At 36.2% G+C, this 18,625-nt stretch overlaps 1 protein-coding gene across 1 annotated transcript; it reads right to left on the bottom strand.

Moving 5' to 3' along the window:
- Positions 1-5,686: 5,686 nt before the first annotated feature.
- Positions 5,687-11,367, bottom strand: LOC149213395 (uncharacterized). The gene is made up of 4 exons (XM_089391993.1): positions 10,592-11,367; positions 9,359-10,484; positions 8,977-9,267; positions 5,687-8,222 (listed from the first exon to the last, which is right to left on the bottom strand). The coding sequence occupies exons 1-4, from the start codon at positions 11,101-11,103 to the stop codon at positions 5,730-5,732; spliced, it is 4,422 nt and encodes a 1,473-aa protein (XP_089248119.1). The 5' UTR covers positions 11,104-11,367; the 3' UTR covers positions 5,687-5,729.
- Between the last annotated feature and the right edge of the window lie 7,258 nt (positions 11,368-18,625).

The raw sequence follows: 18,625 nt of genomic DNA, 5'->3' as shown, positions 1-18,625 counted from the left end.
AAATCTGGAGCAGACGCGTGGCTCTCCCCTGACATCAGCCAACGTAGTTTTCTCGGGCGATAAAGTTAGGTGACAAAGTGCCTTCTGATACTGTTCTCCACCGTCGGATCTGCTCCCGTGTTCTCCGCCGTTGATCGATTGAAGCTGCATACAAACCAACGTCAAATCAAATTGCGTGAAGAGTTTGATTTTTGTTGTTGACCACCGAGAAGAGAATTAAATGTCTTTAATGTTTTTCGTAGTTTTTTGGTGGAGGCCTTTAATTTTGGTTATGGGCATATGTCCCATATGGTATACGTTATATGTTTTTATACGGCACGTAAAGTTTTTTTTTATGGGTGTTCGTTGTATGTTTTAATAAGTTATGTTTTGTATTAAGTTTTACATATATATGAGCCATGTGAAAGTGTGCTTAAGGTCGTAGCTTTGACCATTAAAAAAGGGAATGATGGAGCAGTAAAAATATAGTGTGCTCTGTATTATTTTGTATGGCACACGGGAGGTAAAGACAATGTGTGTTCGCAGCAGCGAAAAGGAACCAGAGATGATGTTCAGTTTTTAATAAGGCGAAATAAGAATGTTTTATGTGCTGAAGGTTTTGTAATATCCATGAGGGCATTTGTTTTGGATGCAAATGTAATTTGTTTTTGATTTACAGCAGCGTGTAAAAAGAGTTTTACACCAGTAAATGTGAATGGAGGTTTTACAGCAGTAAATGTTAATGGGAATTTTTCCAGCAGTGTAAATTCTCATATGGAGACAGAGTAAATTTTTTTTGTTTTAATGAATAGAAATCTTTTATGGTGGTGAAATACTCTGTTCCTCAGTGAATTTTTTTTTTAAGCTTCTCTGTGCACAAGAGGATCCTGTGGAGGTAAAACAAAGCATTGCCTCTGTGTGTTTGAATGTTTGGTTTTTGGTATTTTTCCCATCAAAAATACCCAACAATGGAGCTGAGAGATGGTGATGGAAGAGGGAGAGATTTCCGGTAGCCGGAGCCGGACGATGATGGTGATGGAAGAGGGAGAGATTTCCGGTAGCCGGAGCCGGACGATTTTGCGGCCGGTGCCAGAAAAAGGGCCATTCTACAACCTCCGTAAACTACTCCATTAATCACTTCGTGTGTTGCATGGCTGAGCTAGTAATGGAACCTCCCATTTAACCAATCCGTGTTGGAATTTTTACAATAGTTTTATTTTTTATTTTTAATGCATCTACTACACAGATTAAATCTTGTATTTTATTTAGGATTTCTTAAAAAAATGTATTTATTTATTTTAGTATAATAGTTAGGTTGCGCTTTTATTTTTAGGGAATAGTTTAAGCATGTAGTTAACATATTTCTTTCTGGTGAAAAATAGAGTTTGTGGTGGGGTAAAAATGATTTGTATTTTTCCAAATTTGTAGGGGGGGTTTGTGTTAAAGTTTGGTATAATTGGAGTTATCTTGGTTGTAAAACATTGTTTTATAGGTTTTGGTTTATTTTGTGGTGGGGTAAAAATGACTTGTATTTTTCCAAATTTGTAGGGGTGTTTGTGTTAAAGATTGGTATAATTGGAGTTCTCTTGGTTGTAAAACATTGTTTTATAGGTTTTGGTTTATTTTAAATTGGAGTTTTCTTGGTTGTAAAACAGTGTTTTATAGGTTTTGTTTTATTTTAAATTTATTTGAATATTTAAAAAAAAAAATCAAAATTTGAAAGCTAGATGCGTTGAGAATTTAAATAATAATTTAATTGTAAAATAATTAGACTTGTAAATTATTTATTTTTAGGTAATGATGTTTTATTTGTTTAAAATAAAGATATGGTAGTAATCAAGATAATATTTAAGAATAAAAATAAATTAATCTAGATTCATTTAATCTCGTATCTATCAAGCGTTGAGAGGGATAGAGTCTTTTTTGGGATCAAATTTCTTGAAATAAAAACCTCTTTTAAAGTGAAAAGAGATTTGATCCCTCTCATCCCTTTATAGATCTAGGGTTAAGATATATCTAGGCTTGTTTTTATATACACACATACCATATCTCGGTTGGATCCATCTCTCACTCTCTCGATCTTTCTTCCCTCCTCCTGCTCTACTCTCTCCCTCCCTCTCTCCTTATCTCTCTTCCTTCCTCTTCCTTTCTTCCCACCTCCATGTGTCTCTCTCCTTCATCTCTCTCTACACTCAAACTCTATCACTATCTCCCTCCCTCTTTCCTTCTCTTTGCCTCCTTCTCCCCTCTCCATCTCTATGTCTCCCCCTCTCTCTTCCCTTTCTCTCCCCCTCTCTCTCCTCTCCTTTTTGTCTTCCCTCCTCTCCTATCTCCCTCTCTCATCTCTCCCTTGGCACCCGCTTTCTCTCTACCTATATCTCTTTATGTATTTTTCCTTCCTTCACCCTCTCTCTCCCTCCTCTCCCTCGCCTCCTCTCTCTCTTCATTCCTCTATCTCTCTCTCTTTTACACTTCCCTCTCTCTCTCTCTCCTCCCCATCACTCTCTCTCTCTTTCTTTGTGTCACTATCTACCTCCTTCTCCCCTTCTCTGCCCCCCCTCTCTCCGTGCTCTATCTCACTCAATCTATTTTTCTCTCTCCCCTTCCCTCTCTTTCCCCAATCTATTTTTCTCTCTTTCCTTCCCTCTCTTTCCCCCTCCATTGGTATGATAGAGAATTTTCACTCTATGCAATCAATGCTATATCTAATGTCTAAAATATTTTACATTTTAACTTTTTATTGTGAAATGACTTATGTTTTTTCTCACATATAGTATTGGTAAGTCATAGTACTGGCCCATTGTATTGTAACAAAACTTGTTTACAAGTTAATAATATTCATGGTAAAGTGGGGGTGGATATACATAGTGAAGAAACTTGTTATATTGTATGTTTATTATAAGTATTAATTTTTGTGTGTTTATTAATTAAATCTAAATATGATTATGGAATCATTATTAGATATTTGTGCAGTTATTTTTTATTCTTATGCTTTGCAGAAGACTATCCAAAAACAAAATACTTGGAAATAACTTATACTCAAGTAAATAACATATCTATCATCAATTACTTCCCACCATAATTTACGCAAGTCTTCCCATAAAAAATAGATAGAATGAGATGTAAAAAATATACTTATGAAAGCTACTTCCCACCATTATTTTTGTTTTCCTCATAAATTATGTAGGAGTAAAATTGTGTGTGTAGACTTATAAGTGGTTACTACCCTCCATCACTATGTCACTCTCTGTCTCTTTCCTTTCTCTCCCTTTCTCTCTCCACTTCTCTTTGTCTTCCCTTTCTCTCCCTCTCTCTCTCCACTTCTCTTTGTCTTCCCTTCTCTCTTCTCTCCCTCTCTCTCCATCTCTCCTTTGTCACTCTCTCTCTCTCTACCTCTATCTCTTTGACTTTTTTCTCCCTTCCCCCTCTCTCCCCCTCTAACTCCATATCTCCCTCCCCTCCTCTCTCTCTTCATTCTTGTATCTCCCTCTCTTTTACACATCCCTCTCTCTCTCTGCCCTCCACCTTTGCCACTTATTATAAATTCTAAGTTTTTATATGCTTATTAATTAAATTTAAATATGGTTATAGATTTGTGTAGTGATTTTTTATTCTTAAATTTAAATATGGTTATAGATTTGTGTAGTGATTTTTTATTCTTAAATTTTACAAGAAAACCATCCAAAAATAAAATACTTGAAAATAACTTACAGTGAATAACATATCTATCACCAATTAATAATACTAACTATACCCATTTTCAATTTTTAAGCAAAAACACACAAATTTTTAATTTTTAAGCAAAAACACACAAATTTTTAATTACATGCCTACGAAATATACGTTTAGGTGACCTTTAAAATAAAATATTTGGTAGCATTATATATTGCACATTAACAAGAGGCATTCTTATGTCTGTTTTATGCCCAAAATCCACTTTTGCGAAAACACAGTGACATGCCCAGGTGGCTCCTGTTATTATTATTCTTCATCATCCGTTAATAAGCATAAGCGTTGAAGATGTGAAGGCACGCTCAACATAGTTGAATGGTTGCAACCACTTAAATCAAAATATTGAAGTCCTCTCAGATTCTCGAAGGTATCTGGAAGCTGCTTTAAAAGCAAGCAGTTTGACGGGCTAATGTCTCGCAGCAGTATGACAGGTCAATGCTTTGCAGATTTGTCACATTGCCGAACCTATCTGGGAGCCGCTTTAATTCCGTAAAGCCTGATAGGTAAATGTGTTGCATATTTGCTAGATTGCCGAAGGTATCCGGAAGCTGCTCCAATTGCCACCAGTTTGACAGGTGAAGGTATTGCAAATTTGCTAAATTGCTGAAGGTATGTGGAAGCTGCCCTAAGTCCAAGCACTCTGAAAGTATAATGCGTTGCAGATTCACTAGATTGCCGAAGATATCTGGAAGCTGCTCTAATCCCCGACAGCTCGACAGGTTAATGTGTTGCAGATTTGTTAGATTGCTGAAGGTATCTGGTAACTGCTTTAATCCCGAACAGCCGGATATGTCAATGTGTTGCAGATTGCTAGATTGTCGAAGCCATCTGGAAGCTGCTTTAATCCCTAACAGCCCGACATGTCAATGTGTTGCAGATTTGCTAGCGCCGAAGCCATCTGGAAGCTGCTCTAATTCCGAACAGTCCGACATGTCAATGTGTTGCAGATTTGCTAGATTGCCGAAGCCATCTGGAAGCTGCTTTAATCCCCAACAGCCCGGCATGTCAATGTGTTGCAGATTTGCTAGATTGCCGAAGCCATCTGGAAGCTGCTTTAATCTCGAAAGCAGGCAGGGTTGGAATTTGGATTCTTCATTACCCGTCAAACAAAATTTTTTTTGAGGCTTTGGCTCTTTAGGTTACCCGTAAAGGAAGGTTATGTTTAAAATTTTGCCCTTCAATCATAATGTTTTGATAAAAAATTGACCCTTCATTAATAAAGCTTTAATTAAAAAAATACTTTTCAGTCACACAACTATGTTAATTTTTCTCATAGATTTATAATAAGAAAAGAAAAAAACATAACCATAACTAAATGATTTGTTGAATCATGAAGGTTGTTTTACTCATAGATGGGATCCACAATTCCCATATCATCCAGATTCCACTTATGAGTTATTCTTCCAAAGACATGATACAAAAATTATGGGTATATCTAGAAATCTATTTTACTCACAGCCAACTAATTGTTATTGCACTCATTTCTATTTCAATATTCTCAATTTGGATTTTTATTAGATAATTTAAATGTTGCAATTTCAATAAAAACAAATGGTTTTCTTTCACCAATATGAACCAATAAAACTTCCCAAAAATAAATTTCCATCTCAAAGACTTTGAAATTGACTAAAACTATTTTTGACATTCCTCTCCACCATAATCACATGGAATTAACTTAAAAACTGAATTTTTAATAAAACCAACACAATACATGAACTTAATTTATTTAAATATAAATAACATAAACTTAATTTATTTAAATAAAAACAAATATATTAATGTAAATTCCAAATATTACAACACTTAAATTATTGATCATCAAATATTCACGTATAACTTTAAATAATATGAACTTAATTTATTTCCATAAAAACAAATATTCACGTATAGATTTAAATAATATGAACTTAATTTATTTTCATAAAAACAAATATTATAGCACAAATTCCAAATACCACATATTACAAGGCTTAATTATTGATAAGTCAATAAAATATATTACGAATAAATATGTGCGATCAAATTCCAGAACTGCTGCCATGAAAACAGCGTATTTGAGGGGGTAGTAATGAAATTTTCGTTAAATTGCCGAAGGTATCTGGAAGCTGTTCTAATTTCCAACACCTCGACAGGTCAATGTGTCGCAGATTTGCTAGATTGCCGAAGCCATCTGGAAGCTGCTTTAATACCCAACAGCCCGACATGTCAATGTGTCGCAGTTTTGCTAGATTGCCGAAGTCATCTGGAAGCTGCTCTAATCCCGAACAGCGCGACATGTCAATGTTTTGCAGATTTGCTGGATTGGCGAAGCCATTTGGAAGCTGCTTTAATCCCGAACAGCCCGACATCTTAATGTGTTGCAGATTTGCTAGATTGCCGAAGGCATCTGGAAGCTGCTTTAATACCGAACAGCCCGACATCTTAATGTGTTGCAGATTTGTTAGATTGCCGAAGCCATTTGGAAGCTGCTTCAATCCCAGACAGCCCGAGATGTCAATGTGTTGCAGATTTGCTAGATTGCCGAAGCCATCTGGAAGCTGCTCTAATCCCCGACACCCCGACATGTCAATGCGTTGCAAATTTGCTAGATTGCCGAAGTCATCTGGAAGCTGCTCTAATCCCGAACAGCCCGACATGTCAATGTGTTGCAGATTTGCTAGATTGCCGAAGCCACCTGGAAGCTGCTTTAATCCCGAACAGCCCGACATGTCAATGTGTTGCAGATTTGCTAGATTGGCGAAGCCATTTGGAAGCTGCTTTAATCCCGAACAGCCCGACATCTTAATGTGTTGCAGATTTGTTAGATTGCCGAAGCCATTTGGAAGCTGCTTCAATCCCAGACAGCCCGAGATGTCAATGTGTTGCAGATTTGCTAGATTGCCGAAGCCATCTGGAAGCTGCTCTAATCCCCGACACCCCGACATGTCAATGCGTTGCAAATTTGCTAGATTGCCGAAGTCATCTGGAAGCTGCTCTAATCCCGAACAGCCCGACATGTCAATGTGTTGCAGATTTGCTAGATTGCCGAAGCCACCTGGAAGCTGCTTTAATCCCGAACAGCCCGACATGTCAATGTGTTGCAGATTTGCTAGATTGGCGAAGCCATTTGGAAGCTGCTTTAATCCCGAACAGCCCGACATCTTAATGTGTTGCAGATTTGCTAGATTGCCGAAGGCATCTGGAAGCTGCTTTAATCCCGAACAGCCCGACATCTTAATGTGTTGCAGATTTGCTAGATTGCCGAAGCCATTTGGAAGCTGCTTCAATCCCAGACAGCCCGAGATGTCAATGTGTTGCAGATTTGCTAGATTGCCGAAGCCATCTGGAAGCTGCTCTAATCCCCGACACCCCGACATGTCAATGTGTTGCAGATTTGCTAGATTGCCGAAGTCATCTGGAAGCTGCTCTAATCCCGAACAGCGCGACATGTCAATGTGTTGCAAATTTGCTAGATTGCGGAAGCCACCTGGAAGCTGCTTTAATCCCGAACAGCCCGACATGTCAATGTGTTGCAGATTTGCTAGATTGCCGAAGCTATCTGGAAGCTGCTTTAATCCCCAACAGCCCGACATGTTAATGTGTTGCAGATTTGGATTTGCTAGATTGCCGAAGTCATTTGGAAGCTGCTTTAATCCCCAACAGCCCAACATGTTAATGTGTTGCAGTTTTGCTATATTGCCGAAGCCATCTGGAAGCTGCTTTAATCCCGAACAGTCCGACATGTCAATGTGTTGCAATTTTGCTAGATTGCCGAAGCCATCTGAAAGCTGCTTTAATCCCGAACAGCCTGACATGTCAATGTGTTGCAGATTTGCTAGATAGCGGAAGCCCTCTGGAAGCTGCTTTAATCGCCAACAGCCCGACATGTTAATGTATTGCAGATTTGCTAGATGGCCGAAGCCATCTGGAAGCTGCTCTAATTCCCGACAGACCGACATGTCAATGCGTTGCAGATTTGCTAGATTGCCGAAGCCATCTGGAAGCTGCTCTAATCCCCGACACCTGGACATGTCAATGTGTTGCAATTTTGTTAGATTGCTGAAGCCATCTGGAAGCTGCTCTAATCCCCGGCATCCCGACATGTCAATGTGTTTCAGATTTGCTAGATTGCCGAAGCTATCTGGAAGTTGCTTTAATTCCGAACAGCCCGACATGCCAATGTGTTGCAGATTTGCTAGATTGCCGAAATCATCTGGAAGCTGCTCTAATTTCGAACAGCCCGACATGTCAACGTGTTGTAGATTTGCTAGATTGACGAAGCCATCAGGAAGCTGCTTTAATTCCGAACAGCCCGACATGCCAATGTGTTGCAGATTTGCTAGATTGCCGAAATCATCTGGAAGCTGCTCTAATTCCGAACAGCCCGACATGTCAACGTGTTGTAGATTTGCTAGATTGACGAAGCCATCTGGAAGCTGCTTTAATCCCCAACAGCGCAACATGTTAACGTGTTGTAGATTTGCTAGATTGCGGAATGAGTCTGACAGAGATCTTATTCCAGAGAACGAAATCTGCAAGTATTTCAACGAAAGGAGATTATAAAAGTCTTCTAGCGCGTTTTCTAAATTCCAATCTGGAGATATCACAAGCCGTTCCAGATGTTTCAACAGTATTATCCACTAACTGGAGATATCACAAGCCGTTTCACATGTTTCAAATATGGAGATATCACAAGCCGTTTCACATGTTTCAAATATCTAAAGATAGGAGTTGTGTAGCGAGGCGACCGCAAAAATGTTCACATGTTTCAAATATCTAAACGGAGGAGTGGTGCAGCGAGCCGACAAGGAGGGGCATCCTTAACTCGATTGCTGATTTTTTTAATATTTGGGAATCTGACGGTATTTGACCTACCGGTGCCTATGTCCAAAAAGAATTTCATTTTGGAGAATCAGCAATCTACTTAAACGCACTGGATATGGAGTGGTCCAGGTTAAGCTAACTTTTTTTTTGAAATTGGATGTTTTTTAATTTTGCAAAATTATGATAAAACTCTATAGTTTAACTTAAATTTTCCACATATTTTTCCAAAAACTAACTGAAAAAATCTATATTTTCATAGCAAAATTTTCTCCAACTTAATCTACTGTCTATAGATATGGATGATTGTCATCTCATTTGTTACACTAAGTATTAAAAATAAATAAATAAATACCTTTTTCGAATTCATTGGAAACCTGTTGTGCTATGTTATGATAAAAAATAAATGTATATTTTATAATAAAAAATAAATGTGTTTTACTAAAGTCATCGATTTCAATTTACCTGCGATTCCTCCTGCACCAACGCTGACCAGATCAGGGAGACTGAATGGTGGTTGTCCACTTCTAAAACCGTCAACTTCATCGATGGAATCCGTGAAGGCAATGAAAAGAAGCGATGGCCCTCTAAGCGAAGCCATATGAGATTCGATGACTGTAGTGCATTCACAAGTACTCCATTCTTAATTACTTCCCGGCTATCAAGAAGTCGCAAGTTATTCATTATGAGGCCTGAATATGATCGATTCTCCGAATTTTTCCAGCGCATGCTAATTCCCCGCACTTGGGTTACTCCCTGCACATGTTTGAAAAACAACAAACAATCAAAAAGCTGTACACAGATTCTATTTAACAAACCACTGCAAATATAATGATTGACTACTTACAGATTGTTGTTGCAACAAATCGTCAAGATCCTCATTCCGCCAAATCCGACGAGGCAGAGTTGGATTCTTGGCAAGATCTCTTCCCAGATCTCTGAGATGATCATGCATTATAATCCTAATTTCAGTCCTATCATAACGATTCACTCCACTGTCTACCTCCACAAGACTCTTATTCTGCAGACTTCGAAACCCCAGCGAGCCATTCCAGCCCGATCTGTCCCATATTCTTATTGCAGTATCTCTTCTCTCGCCGATGAAAAAACATGCAATATCTAGGAATATCTGTTTTTCGTCATCTTGAAGACAATCGTAACTAACTTGTAGACGGGTTTTTATGTCTTCCGGGAGTATTTGTTCAAGTCTTTTCAGTTGGTCTTCCCAAAAGGGCTTCTCATGAATTCCATAAAGAAGAGCTCCAAACACCTTCAAAGACAAAGGCAGTCGATGGCACGCTGTTAAAAACTTATCAACGAGATGCTCAAATCCTGGGAGTGGATGTGGCTGGGTGAAGGCATGCAAGCAAAAGAGCTCCTGGGACTGTTGTGGATTAAGGCCAGTTAAGGTATAAATTGATGGCTCTTCCACTCTTGACATTCTGAGAACATCTCTGTCTCGAGATGTAATCAATATCAAACTGTTGGATTGAAGAACATCTCGAATTGGCCTCAGAAGTGCATCTAACTGATTTACATGATCTACATCATCTAAAATTACCAACGCCTGAAAAGATAAGAGACGGGATTTAAGCAGTTCTATTCCTTCACTAACATCTTCTATCTTTTCTTTTTTTCTAGTTAAGCCCTCAAGAAGCTTTTTCTGCAGTGATTCTAAAGATTTTTTACGTGCATTCTCTCTTACATCAAATAACATGTAAGATCTGTTGTACTGTGAACTCTTCCTATTGAAAAGTTCTTTAGCCAACGTTGTCTTTCCTATACCACCCATCCCTACAATCCCGATAACCTGAGGTTTGTCAGTCTGCTGCCGCTGCAACTCTAAGAGTTTATTTTCAAAATCGTTAATCTTTTCATCTAAACCAATTGGATATTCTGCCACTTCGAAGCGGGGTTTTATCATCTTTTGCAACACAGAATCAATGACATTCTCGAGCAGCTCCCCCTCGTCCCTAGTGAGTCACAAGAAAATAAATAAATTAATAATTAGAAAACAAATAAAACCATAGGTAAAAAATCTTACATATTGGATCAGTAGAGCGGAAGTTCGACTTCTTACTCGTTAAACTTCTGCAGCTCTAGCCCGCTCATTCCTGCAACAGTAGAGAGAGCAGTCCTCCAATTTTCAATGGTGATGGAGCTGTAACGCGGTTGAGAGTCATACGTTCTTTTTTCTTGGAGGGTGCGTAGGGCTTGAGCATACACTCCTTTCCCATGTGTCTGTCGAACCTCAGTGGGCTGGACACGGAAAAACACGGGAATAATGGGAGCCTTTGACTCCACTATCAGGAGGAGCTCATTGAGACACCATTCTGACTCTGCAAATCCGGGAGAAAAGATAACCACGTGGACGGATGCGGTTTTAATAGCGTCTTGTATCTGAGAAGTTAAAGAATCACCCACTTGCATTTCCTCCTTGTCCCAAAAGACTCGGATTCCATGTAAAACCAGGCGACGGTATAGATGGCTGGCGAAATTATTTTTTGTATCAGGGCCACGATGACTTATGAAGACATCGTAGCGAGATTTGGTGGGGGGATCAAAAGCAGTAGAGGTGGAGGCAGATGCCATTGGCAATTGCAATTGAAGTGTATAGAGAGAAATGGGGGCCAATGGAAAGGTATGCAAATTGCCTGGTATTATATGAATTTAGGAGTTTGAGAAGCGCAGAGAAAGCATGGAAAGATTGCAATGAAAAATATTGGAGTGCAGAGATATAATGTACATATATAAGCTAAACCCTTCAGCCCTATTTTCTGCAACTTCTGTGAAAGGGCGATACATTCATGATTCCCTAAAAGCTGCTGCAACCCATCCCGACGGTCACTTTAACCTATCCCGACGGTCACTTTAAGGAGTGGAAATTGCCAGTGATCTTGGTAGGCCATTGCCGAATAAAATAGTTGTTTATGCCGTGAACACCCACGTTCCTATGGAAATTGCATACGAAGACGAGATGTCCAACTATAAAGTAATAGTCTTGGTAGGCCATTGCATAGAAAAGAGTGCCAATTGCAAATTGCATACAAAAGACAAGATGTCCAACTATAAAGAAGTGGTCTTGGTAGGCCATTGCCCAATAAAAAAGTTGTTTGTGCAGTGAACACCCACCTTCCTACAAAAGAGTGCAAATTGCATACAAAAGACAAGATACCCAACTATAAAGAAGCGGTCTTGGTAGGCCATTGCCCAATAAAAAAGTTGTTTGTGCAGTGAACACCCACCTTCCTACGAAAGATTGCAAATTGCATACAAAAGACAAGATGCCCAACTATAAAGAAGTGGTCTTGGTAGGCCATTGCCCAATAAAAAAGTTGTTTGTGCAGTGAACACCCACCTTCCTATGGACACACGTATTTAAATATGCCGCTTTTTAACATGTCTGGTGACTCAATTCTTTCTTCCCAAAGAATAAATGTCTTATCAAAACCAAAAGATTATTGACTTGCAAACTTTATAAGTCACTAAATAATTCATATTACACCAATATCTTCCACACGGCATTAAACGTAATACAGTTTTGTCATTTCTTTGCATTGCATTGAAGGTATCACTAATAATAAATTTATAAAAATCAAGAGGAAGATTTCGAGATGTGACGCGGCACTGTCAACACATTTTAAATTGATTTTTTTTTTAATACGTAAAATTATTATATTTATTTCTTAATATGTAATTTAAAAGAATGGGTTTAACCATTAAAAGTTATACAAATATATTAATTATGCACAATTAAAACATATATAATAAGTGAGATAATAATTATTGTACAAGTTTTTATGATGGGAAAATTTAATTTATAATCTTTTTGGTTTTGAGTAGTTTATCTGTTTTTTACATTTAAATAAAATGAGTTTTTAGCTAATTAAAAACTATTTATTTTTTATATTAAAGTAAAATGAGTTTTTGACTAAGCAGAAACAGCTTTAAAACCTACTTTAAATTCAAAATTGGTTTATATGCATATTAATAATTATTAAAATAAAAATTAAATTAATTATAAAACATTCAAATTTTGTAATAATGAATTAATTATGTATAAAAAATTTGGCTTAATCATTTTTAGAAAAAAATAAACATTAGTAAAGTTGTTTTGTGAAAAAGCATGGAAAATTAGCCCACCTACCAATAATAGGCACTGAATTTTGAAGTGATCTACTTTTTGGAAAAATCGGAGATGTGATAAACCCTTCATCCCACTGTTCATCCCATATCATACACTACAACACAAAGGGGGGTTTTAAGACAATATTTAAGACACTTTTTGGGTAAATTGTTTTAACTTGAAACAAAAGAAAACTTATGTATTGTCTTAAATATTGTCTTTAAGCCGGTGTCTCAAATTAAATTGTCTTAAAATATTGTCTCTATAAATTTTTGTCTCTCCGAAGAGAATTTCAGTTTTGTCTCTCTAGAGAGAATAGTTGGGTTTAAAGACATATTGCCTTTAAAGGGACAATGTCTTTGACCCTAACTATTGTCTCTCTAGATACAATAAAAAATTACGTTCAAAATAATACAAAATCACTTTTGTCTCTTTAGAGACTATCTAAAATAATGAATCAAGAAAAATACCTCACCATTGAAATAAACCAATATTAAAAGTATTTAATTAAAAATAAACCACAATATCATTGATTAATTCATATTAGGACACAGTGGAATCAAACCACCATGTGCTCTTCCATTAAGCTAGCACCCTTTAAAGAACTATGTGAGAGTTATTAAATAGTTAAAATATAAATGCATCTAAATTAAAATCACAACAATTGAAATTATATCAAAATCAATCTCAAAATAAATTCAATAAAACCACTTTTCAAAGCAGTCACAAATATCAGTAAATTGAAAATAATACTTTTGAATGGAATGGTTGAAATCACAATAGTTAGATTTACATTAAAGTTGGACCCAAAATAATAAAACAATAAGAACCTTTACAACACAAATATGCGAATAACTTTGCAAATAATATAGGCATGATGATATTTTATTTTTGGTAGCTCCTTATGCACTAATGGTGAAGAAAAACATCATCAACATCTAAAACATAACTCAAGGTGGAAGAGAATAATACCTACTCTTTCTACTAGGTATTTGGCATCACCAAGCTCATGTTATACTACTTAGTCTTGCAAGAAGTTACCAGAATAAATTCAGTACTGGGATTTAGTCGAGGTTCAGACTGCAAGCACCTTGATTCCAATCCAACCAATTCAGTTGCATCTTCATTTGCATACTATCCATCTAAGGACGATTCCATCAACACCATCACATTCTTCCCTTGTATCAAATCTGAAGTCTGCAACAATAGTTCCCACATCATAATTTCTGACAAAATTTCAAATAACCATGGAGATTGGCATCGATAAGTATCACTAGAGAAAATTCAACCTATACTGAACATATATGAAAATGAGGGTAAAAGATACATGTTTTTCTATTTGTCCCCAAAAGGGAAGGAAATGAGTCTCTGTAAACAAGAACACTCAAGATATATATTTGTAGGAAACTTCAAGGTAATGCGAGGAAACAATTTTGAAAAAGGTGAAGAGAATTTTTTTCATTGAAGTTATTTCCCTTCACTCCCCATAAATATCTTATTTGTTTTACTTGAACTTTCATATTTTAGAGATATTGCTTTTGATTTAGTGAGCTATGGAAGGATTAGAAAATCCTTTATTTCCATCTTTCTAATTTTTCAACTACAACCTCTAAAAAATTGCAAGAAACCATTGATGCATTTCTAGGCTTTTGGAAATGGTTTCTCGTATCAAGATGTATTTGAGAAATCAAAATACTTTTAGTATTGGCCATAAACAGTTCTCAGAATGCATTACCGCTTTAAAATATAGTGAAAAAAAGGATATTAAGATCAAATAGATGTTGAATAACTCCTTAACAGTGAAACATAATAAAGCAAAGCAATCACAGATTGCAAGCTAAGATGTTATAGATTATAGCATATAGAAAATGTTTCATATCCATTATGATTATAAATGACCATGCTACCAAACTAGTAGCAGTAAGGAGAGTTTAGAAAATTATCAGAGAAACGATTTATAATTGTAATTTATGATTCTCTTGTAATGGTGATGATAAGAACAATAAATGTATAACATAGGCTAGAAAGTACTAGTTAACAACATGATCCAGTGGACAACAAAAAAAAGTGGAATAGAGTATTGTGAAGACCTGTGTAGGCTGGAAGAGGAGAAAATATTTGACCCTCGAGAATGTCAAAATAGGAGTAGGGCTCTTTTTCATGCCTCAGGAATATGTGGTTTTGAGCGGGTAGCTTAGGGTGGGTAAGTCTGCTAGATAACATGAGAAATCACATGGATGGATTAGTGTCAGTTTAATTTTTGTTTTTTGTTTTTTTGTTTTTTTTTTCAAAAGAGTATGAAAAAGTTTGTTTATAGATATATATATATATATATATATATTGGTGTTTATGGCTTATTATATAATAAGGTCACGTTAATTTTAAATGTCTCTTGAGTTGGTTTAATTTCCTCAAAAATTGTTTTCATTTTCAACCTCTTCCCATAGTTTAGTTCCCCAAAAATGGCTTCCATCTTCATCCTCTTCCCATAAGTTAATATTTTGTATTGCCTCAAAACATGAAGTATGATGGAGTTTTGGGTTGCTCTGTCACTTACTAAACCCACAATGAGAATGGTGTATGGATGAGCTTCTACTTATGATCGAATCTAGGTCAATTATTATCCTTGTCTTTTACAATGTGAACCCTACAGATATGTGGTGGAATCCTTTGGATAGAAGAAATGGACTCTGTGTTGAGGCTCTGCGCATCCTCAAAGAGTAAAAAATATTTGACCATGAAACTCATCAAGAGAAGGCGCAATACGAGTTCGACGGTATTGAAAAATGGAAAAAGGCTCTGATGGAAGTTACAGGGAGAGAGGGTTTGAACCTTGAGACATATGATGTGTGAGACATCGACATCCCTCTTCATTTTATCCCTTTCAATTTTTTGGAACGAGTGGCATATCACAATTTATCAATTTACCTTGGTAAGCATTTCTTACTAGTAATTTCTTTGTCAATGTTCTTTTTTTAGTGATGAGGGGCAATTGGTTGACAATATCGTGTGAGAAGTTATTAAAACAAAAGTAAAGGATGATGAGCCAAAAATTTCAAGAGAACAATGTCAGATGAACAATGTTAGCAGCAATGAATGGGAACGCTATATAGTTGTGGATGATAGCAACACCATATGCAGATAGTCCAGTTATTAATTACAAATAAAAAAACATTTTTTTGTTATTTATGGAAGAGTTTTGTAAAAAACACACTTTTAGTGGTTTTTTATTTTTTATTTTTTCAAATTAAATTTATTGGGGTGTCTCCTAACATACTGGGCTAGACAGGGTGGTGCCCAATATCACAATCTTGTTTTTATGGAAAAGCCATTGGGTTTCCAATTTTTTATTCTAGTTATTAATGGGAGAGATCATTGTGTTATAAAAGAATTTATTTATTTGTCAAGTAATGCTTATGCACTTTAGGGAAATTTTTCCTGTGTGTTTCATTGTCGGGTCTGCTCCATTGGCTGCATGCATGCAACACACACTTCTTGTACAACTCTTCAACGTTTTCTGGACCTGTATCTCCCTTAATATATTCAGAAAGGTATAGCTTCTGGTTCATTTTCTCTCAGTGTATCCATGTATGAAGCTACATGAACTTCAAATATATCAAATAGATAATTTAGATGAAGCTCACCATCGAAGTTTTAGTTTTCTTTGATTTTTATGTGTTGTAATCATAGTTACAGTTTTCTTTTAGTTTTATGTGTTACCAAGTTTGAATAAAATTTGTTTATTTTATATGAGAAAAATGAAAAAAGTATGTTTCGAGTAGCTCGCAGACGTCAGAATTTTATATGAAGAAATCATGTTTAGATGATTGTATATGAAAAATGAAAAAATTATGTTCCGAGTAGCTCGTAGACATCAAAATTTTATATGAAGAAATCATGTTTAGATGAAGCTTAGCATCGAAGCATCAGAATTTTATATGAAGAAATAGTCTAGAGGAAGCTCAACCTCAAACCTTAGTTTTTTCTTTGTTATTTTTTGTTGTAATCATAGTTACCAAATTCGAATTAAAATTTTATATGAAAAAATCATGTTTTGAGTAGCTCGCATAAATCAACATCAGAATTTTATATGAACAAATGAAGAAATCATGTTCAGGATTTTATATGAAAAAATGAAGAAATCATGTTTTGCGTAGCTCGCATACCTACATAATCCTGTTCAGGCAGGATTGGACCACATTACCTATTCCTTCAATAACATATTTTGTGTCTGGAAAGTCATGGATCTGCAAAAAGAAAATAATATTGATAGCAAGATAATAAACATATTTGGTAGCAATCGGAGATGCCAGAGATGAAAAGGCTTGTGACGTGGTGCTGAAGGGCTACCATGGGAGACGGGGCACATGAATGTCTCCACACACTTGCGTAAATGGAGAATTCTTTAGGCACCCCATGAAAACACGTGTTAATCTGGACGAAGCCATGATTACCAACAGATTTCTTGGTGCCCTATTGGAAAGGAAGAGGAGACAAAGCAAAAATAATTCACACATAAAACATGAGCTGCAGCTCTTCTATTGATCACACAAAACATGATGATTACAATGAACCCGATGAAGGGTATTTAACCGTCACCAACTAGCTAATTGCCTAAAATATCTTGACATACAACCACATGAAATCATACACTCAAAGTCGTCTATCACTTAATTTGACTTGAATCAACACTCAAACACTCAACCACTCAATCACTCAGTTAATTGACTCTCTAGGTTTAGCCAACTCCTCATGGAGGAGTAATTATCTTATTTTAACACTCCCATTAATTACGGCTGCTAAACTAAAGCATGACTCATGAAAACCCAAACATGCCTTCTGGTCTATGCCTTAAATCTAGGCTTACAACACCCAAGTTTCTTTTATGAAACTCAAACACATCTTGTGCTAATGACTTAGTAAATATATCAACCAATTGATCACTAGAATTACAAGGCTTCAAGTGAACTTCTCCATTGCTCCCAAGTTCTCTAATAAAGTGATATCTAGTATCAATACGCTTTCTCTTCTAATGAAACACACTATTCTTGGATAGTGAAATCTTTGAGGTGTTGTCACAATATATTACTATTGATCTTTGTTGTTTCTGCTTGAGTCCATGAAATACTCTTCTTGACATGATGCTGATGTTGCTGCTACATATTCTACTTTTGCTGACGAAAGTGTCACAATGGGCTACTTATTATATGGCCATGAAATCACACCTAAACTAAGGTGGAACAAAAAAACAAAAGTTCTCTTCCTATCATCCAAACTTCCTGCAAAATTGCTATCTATGTATCCAAACAAATCCTTCTTTAATGTGCTTGCATACATAATGCTACAATCTCTAGTTCCTGCTATGTATCTCATAGTTCTTTTTCCTGCACTCCAATGTGTGTCTTTTGGAGTCTCCATAAATATAGAAATCAAACTCACTCCTTGCATGATATCTAGTCTTGTAGCTGTGAGATACATGAGGCTTCCAACCAATCTTTTGAATAGAGTTGGATTGTCATATGATCCTTCATCATCCTTGCTTAACGTTTTACCTGTTGCAACTGGTGTAGCAATTTTCCATCATGAATCTTTTCAATAAATATTTGGCATATTTATTTTGAAAAATGAAAATTTCCTTTTCAGATTGCTCAACTTCTGTGCCAAGAAAATATTTCATGACACCAAGATCTATCATCTCAAATTCTTTCATCATGCTGCTTTAATTTAATCTATCTCAAAATCACCTATAAAAATAATGTCATCAACATATGAGCAAACAATCAAAATTCGTACATGCTCATTTACCTTTGTGTATAACATAGGCTCAATGTTGCTTATGTAAAATCCATTCTTAATCATGTAGTTGTCGATTCTGCTATACCAAGCTTTAGGTGCTTGCTTTAGTCCATAGAGTGCTTTCTTCAAGTTGTAAACTTCCTCTTCATTACTCTCAACTTCATATCCTAGAGGCTACTGCACATAAATTTC

The sequence above is a fragment of the Pinus tabuliformis genome, chromosome 1_1 (assembly GCF_031772625.1).
Source record: "Pinus tabuliformis cultivar Carrire ecotype Pingquan chromosome 1_1, CPIR1, whole genome shotgun sequence".
NCBI lineage: Eukaryota > Viridiplantae > Streptophyta > Pinopsida > Pinales > Pinaceae > Pinus > Pinus tabuliformis.
Note: the sequence above shows the minus strand (reverse complement) of the source record. Positions and strands in the feature narration are given on the sequence as shown.

Excerpts from the sequence above, each read along its gene's own strand:
- LOC149213395 (XM_089391993.1), bottom strand. The coding sequence starts at position 11,103 with ATGGCATCTGCCTCCACCTCTACTGCTTTTGATCCCCCCACCAAATCT. Across the intron at positions 9,268-9,358 it reads ATTTGTTGCAACAACAATCT|GGAGTAACCCAAGTGCGGGG; the intron begins GTAAGTAGTCAA and ends AAACATGTGCAG. Across the intron at positions 8,223-8,976 it reads TGGTGCAGGAGGAATCGCAG|ATTTCGTTCTCTGGAATAAG; the intron begins GTAAATTGAAAT and ends AAATACTTGCAG.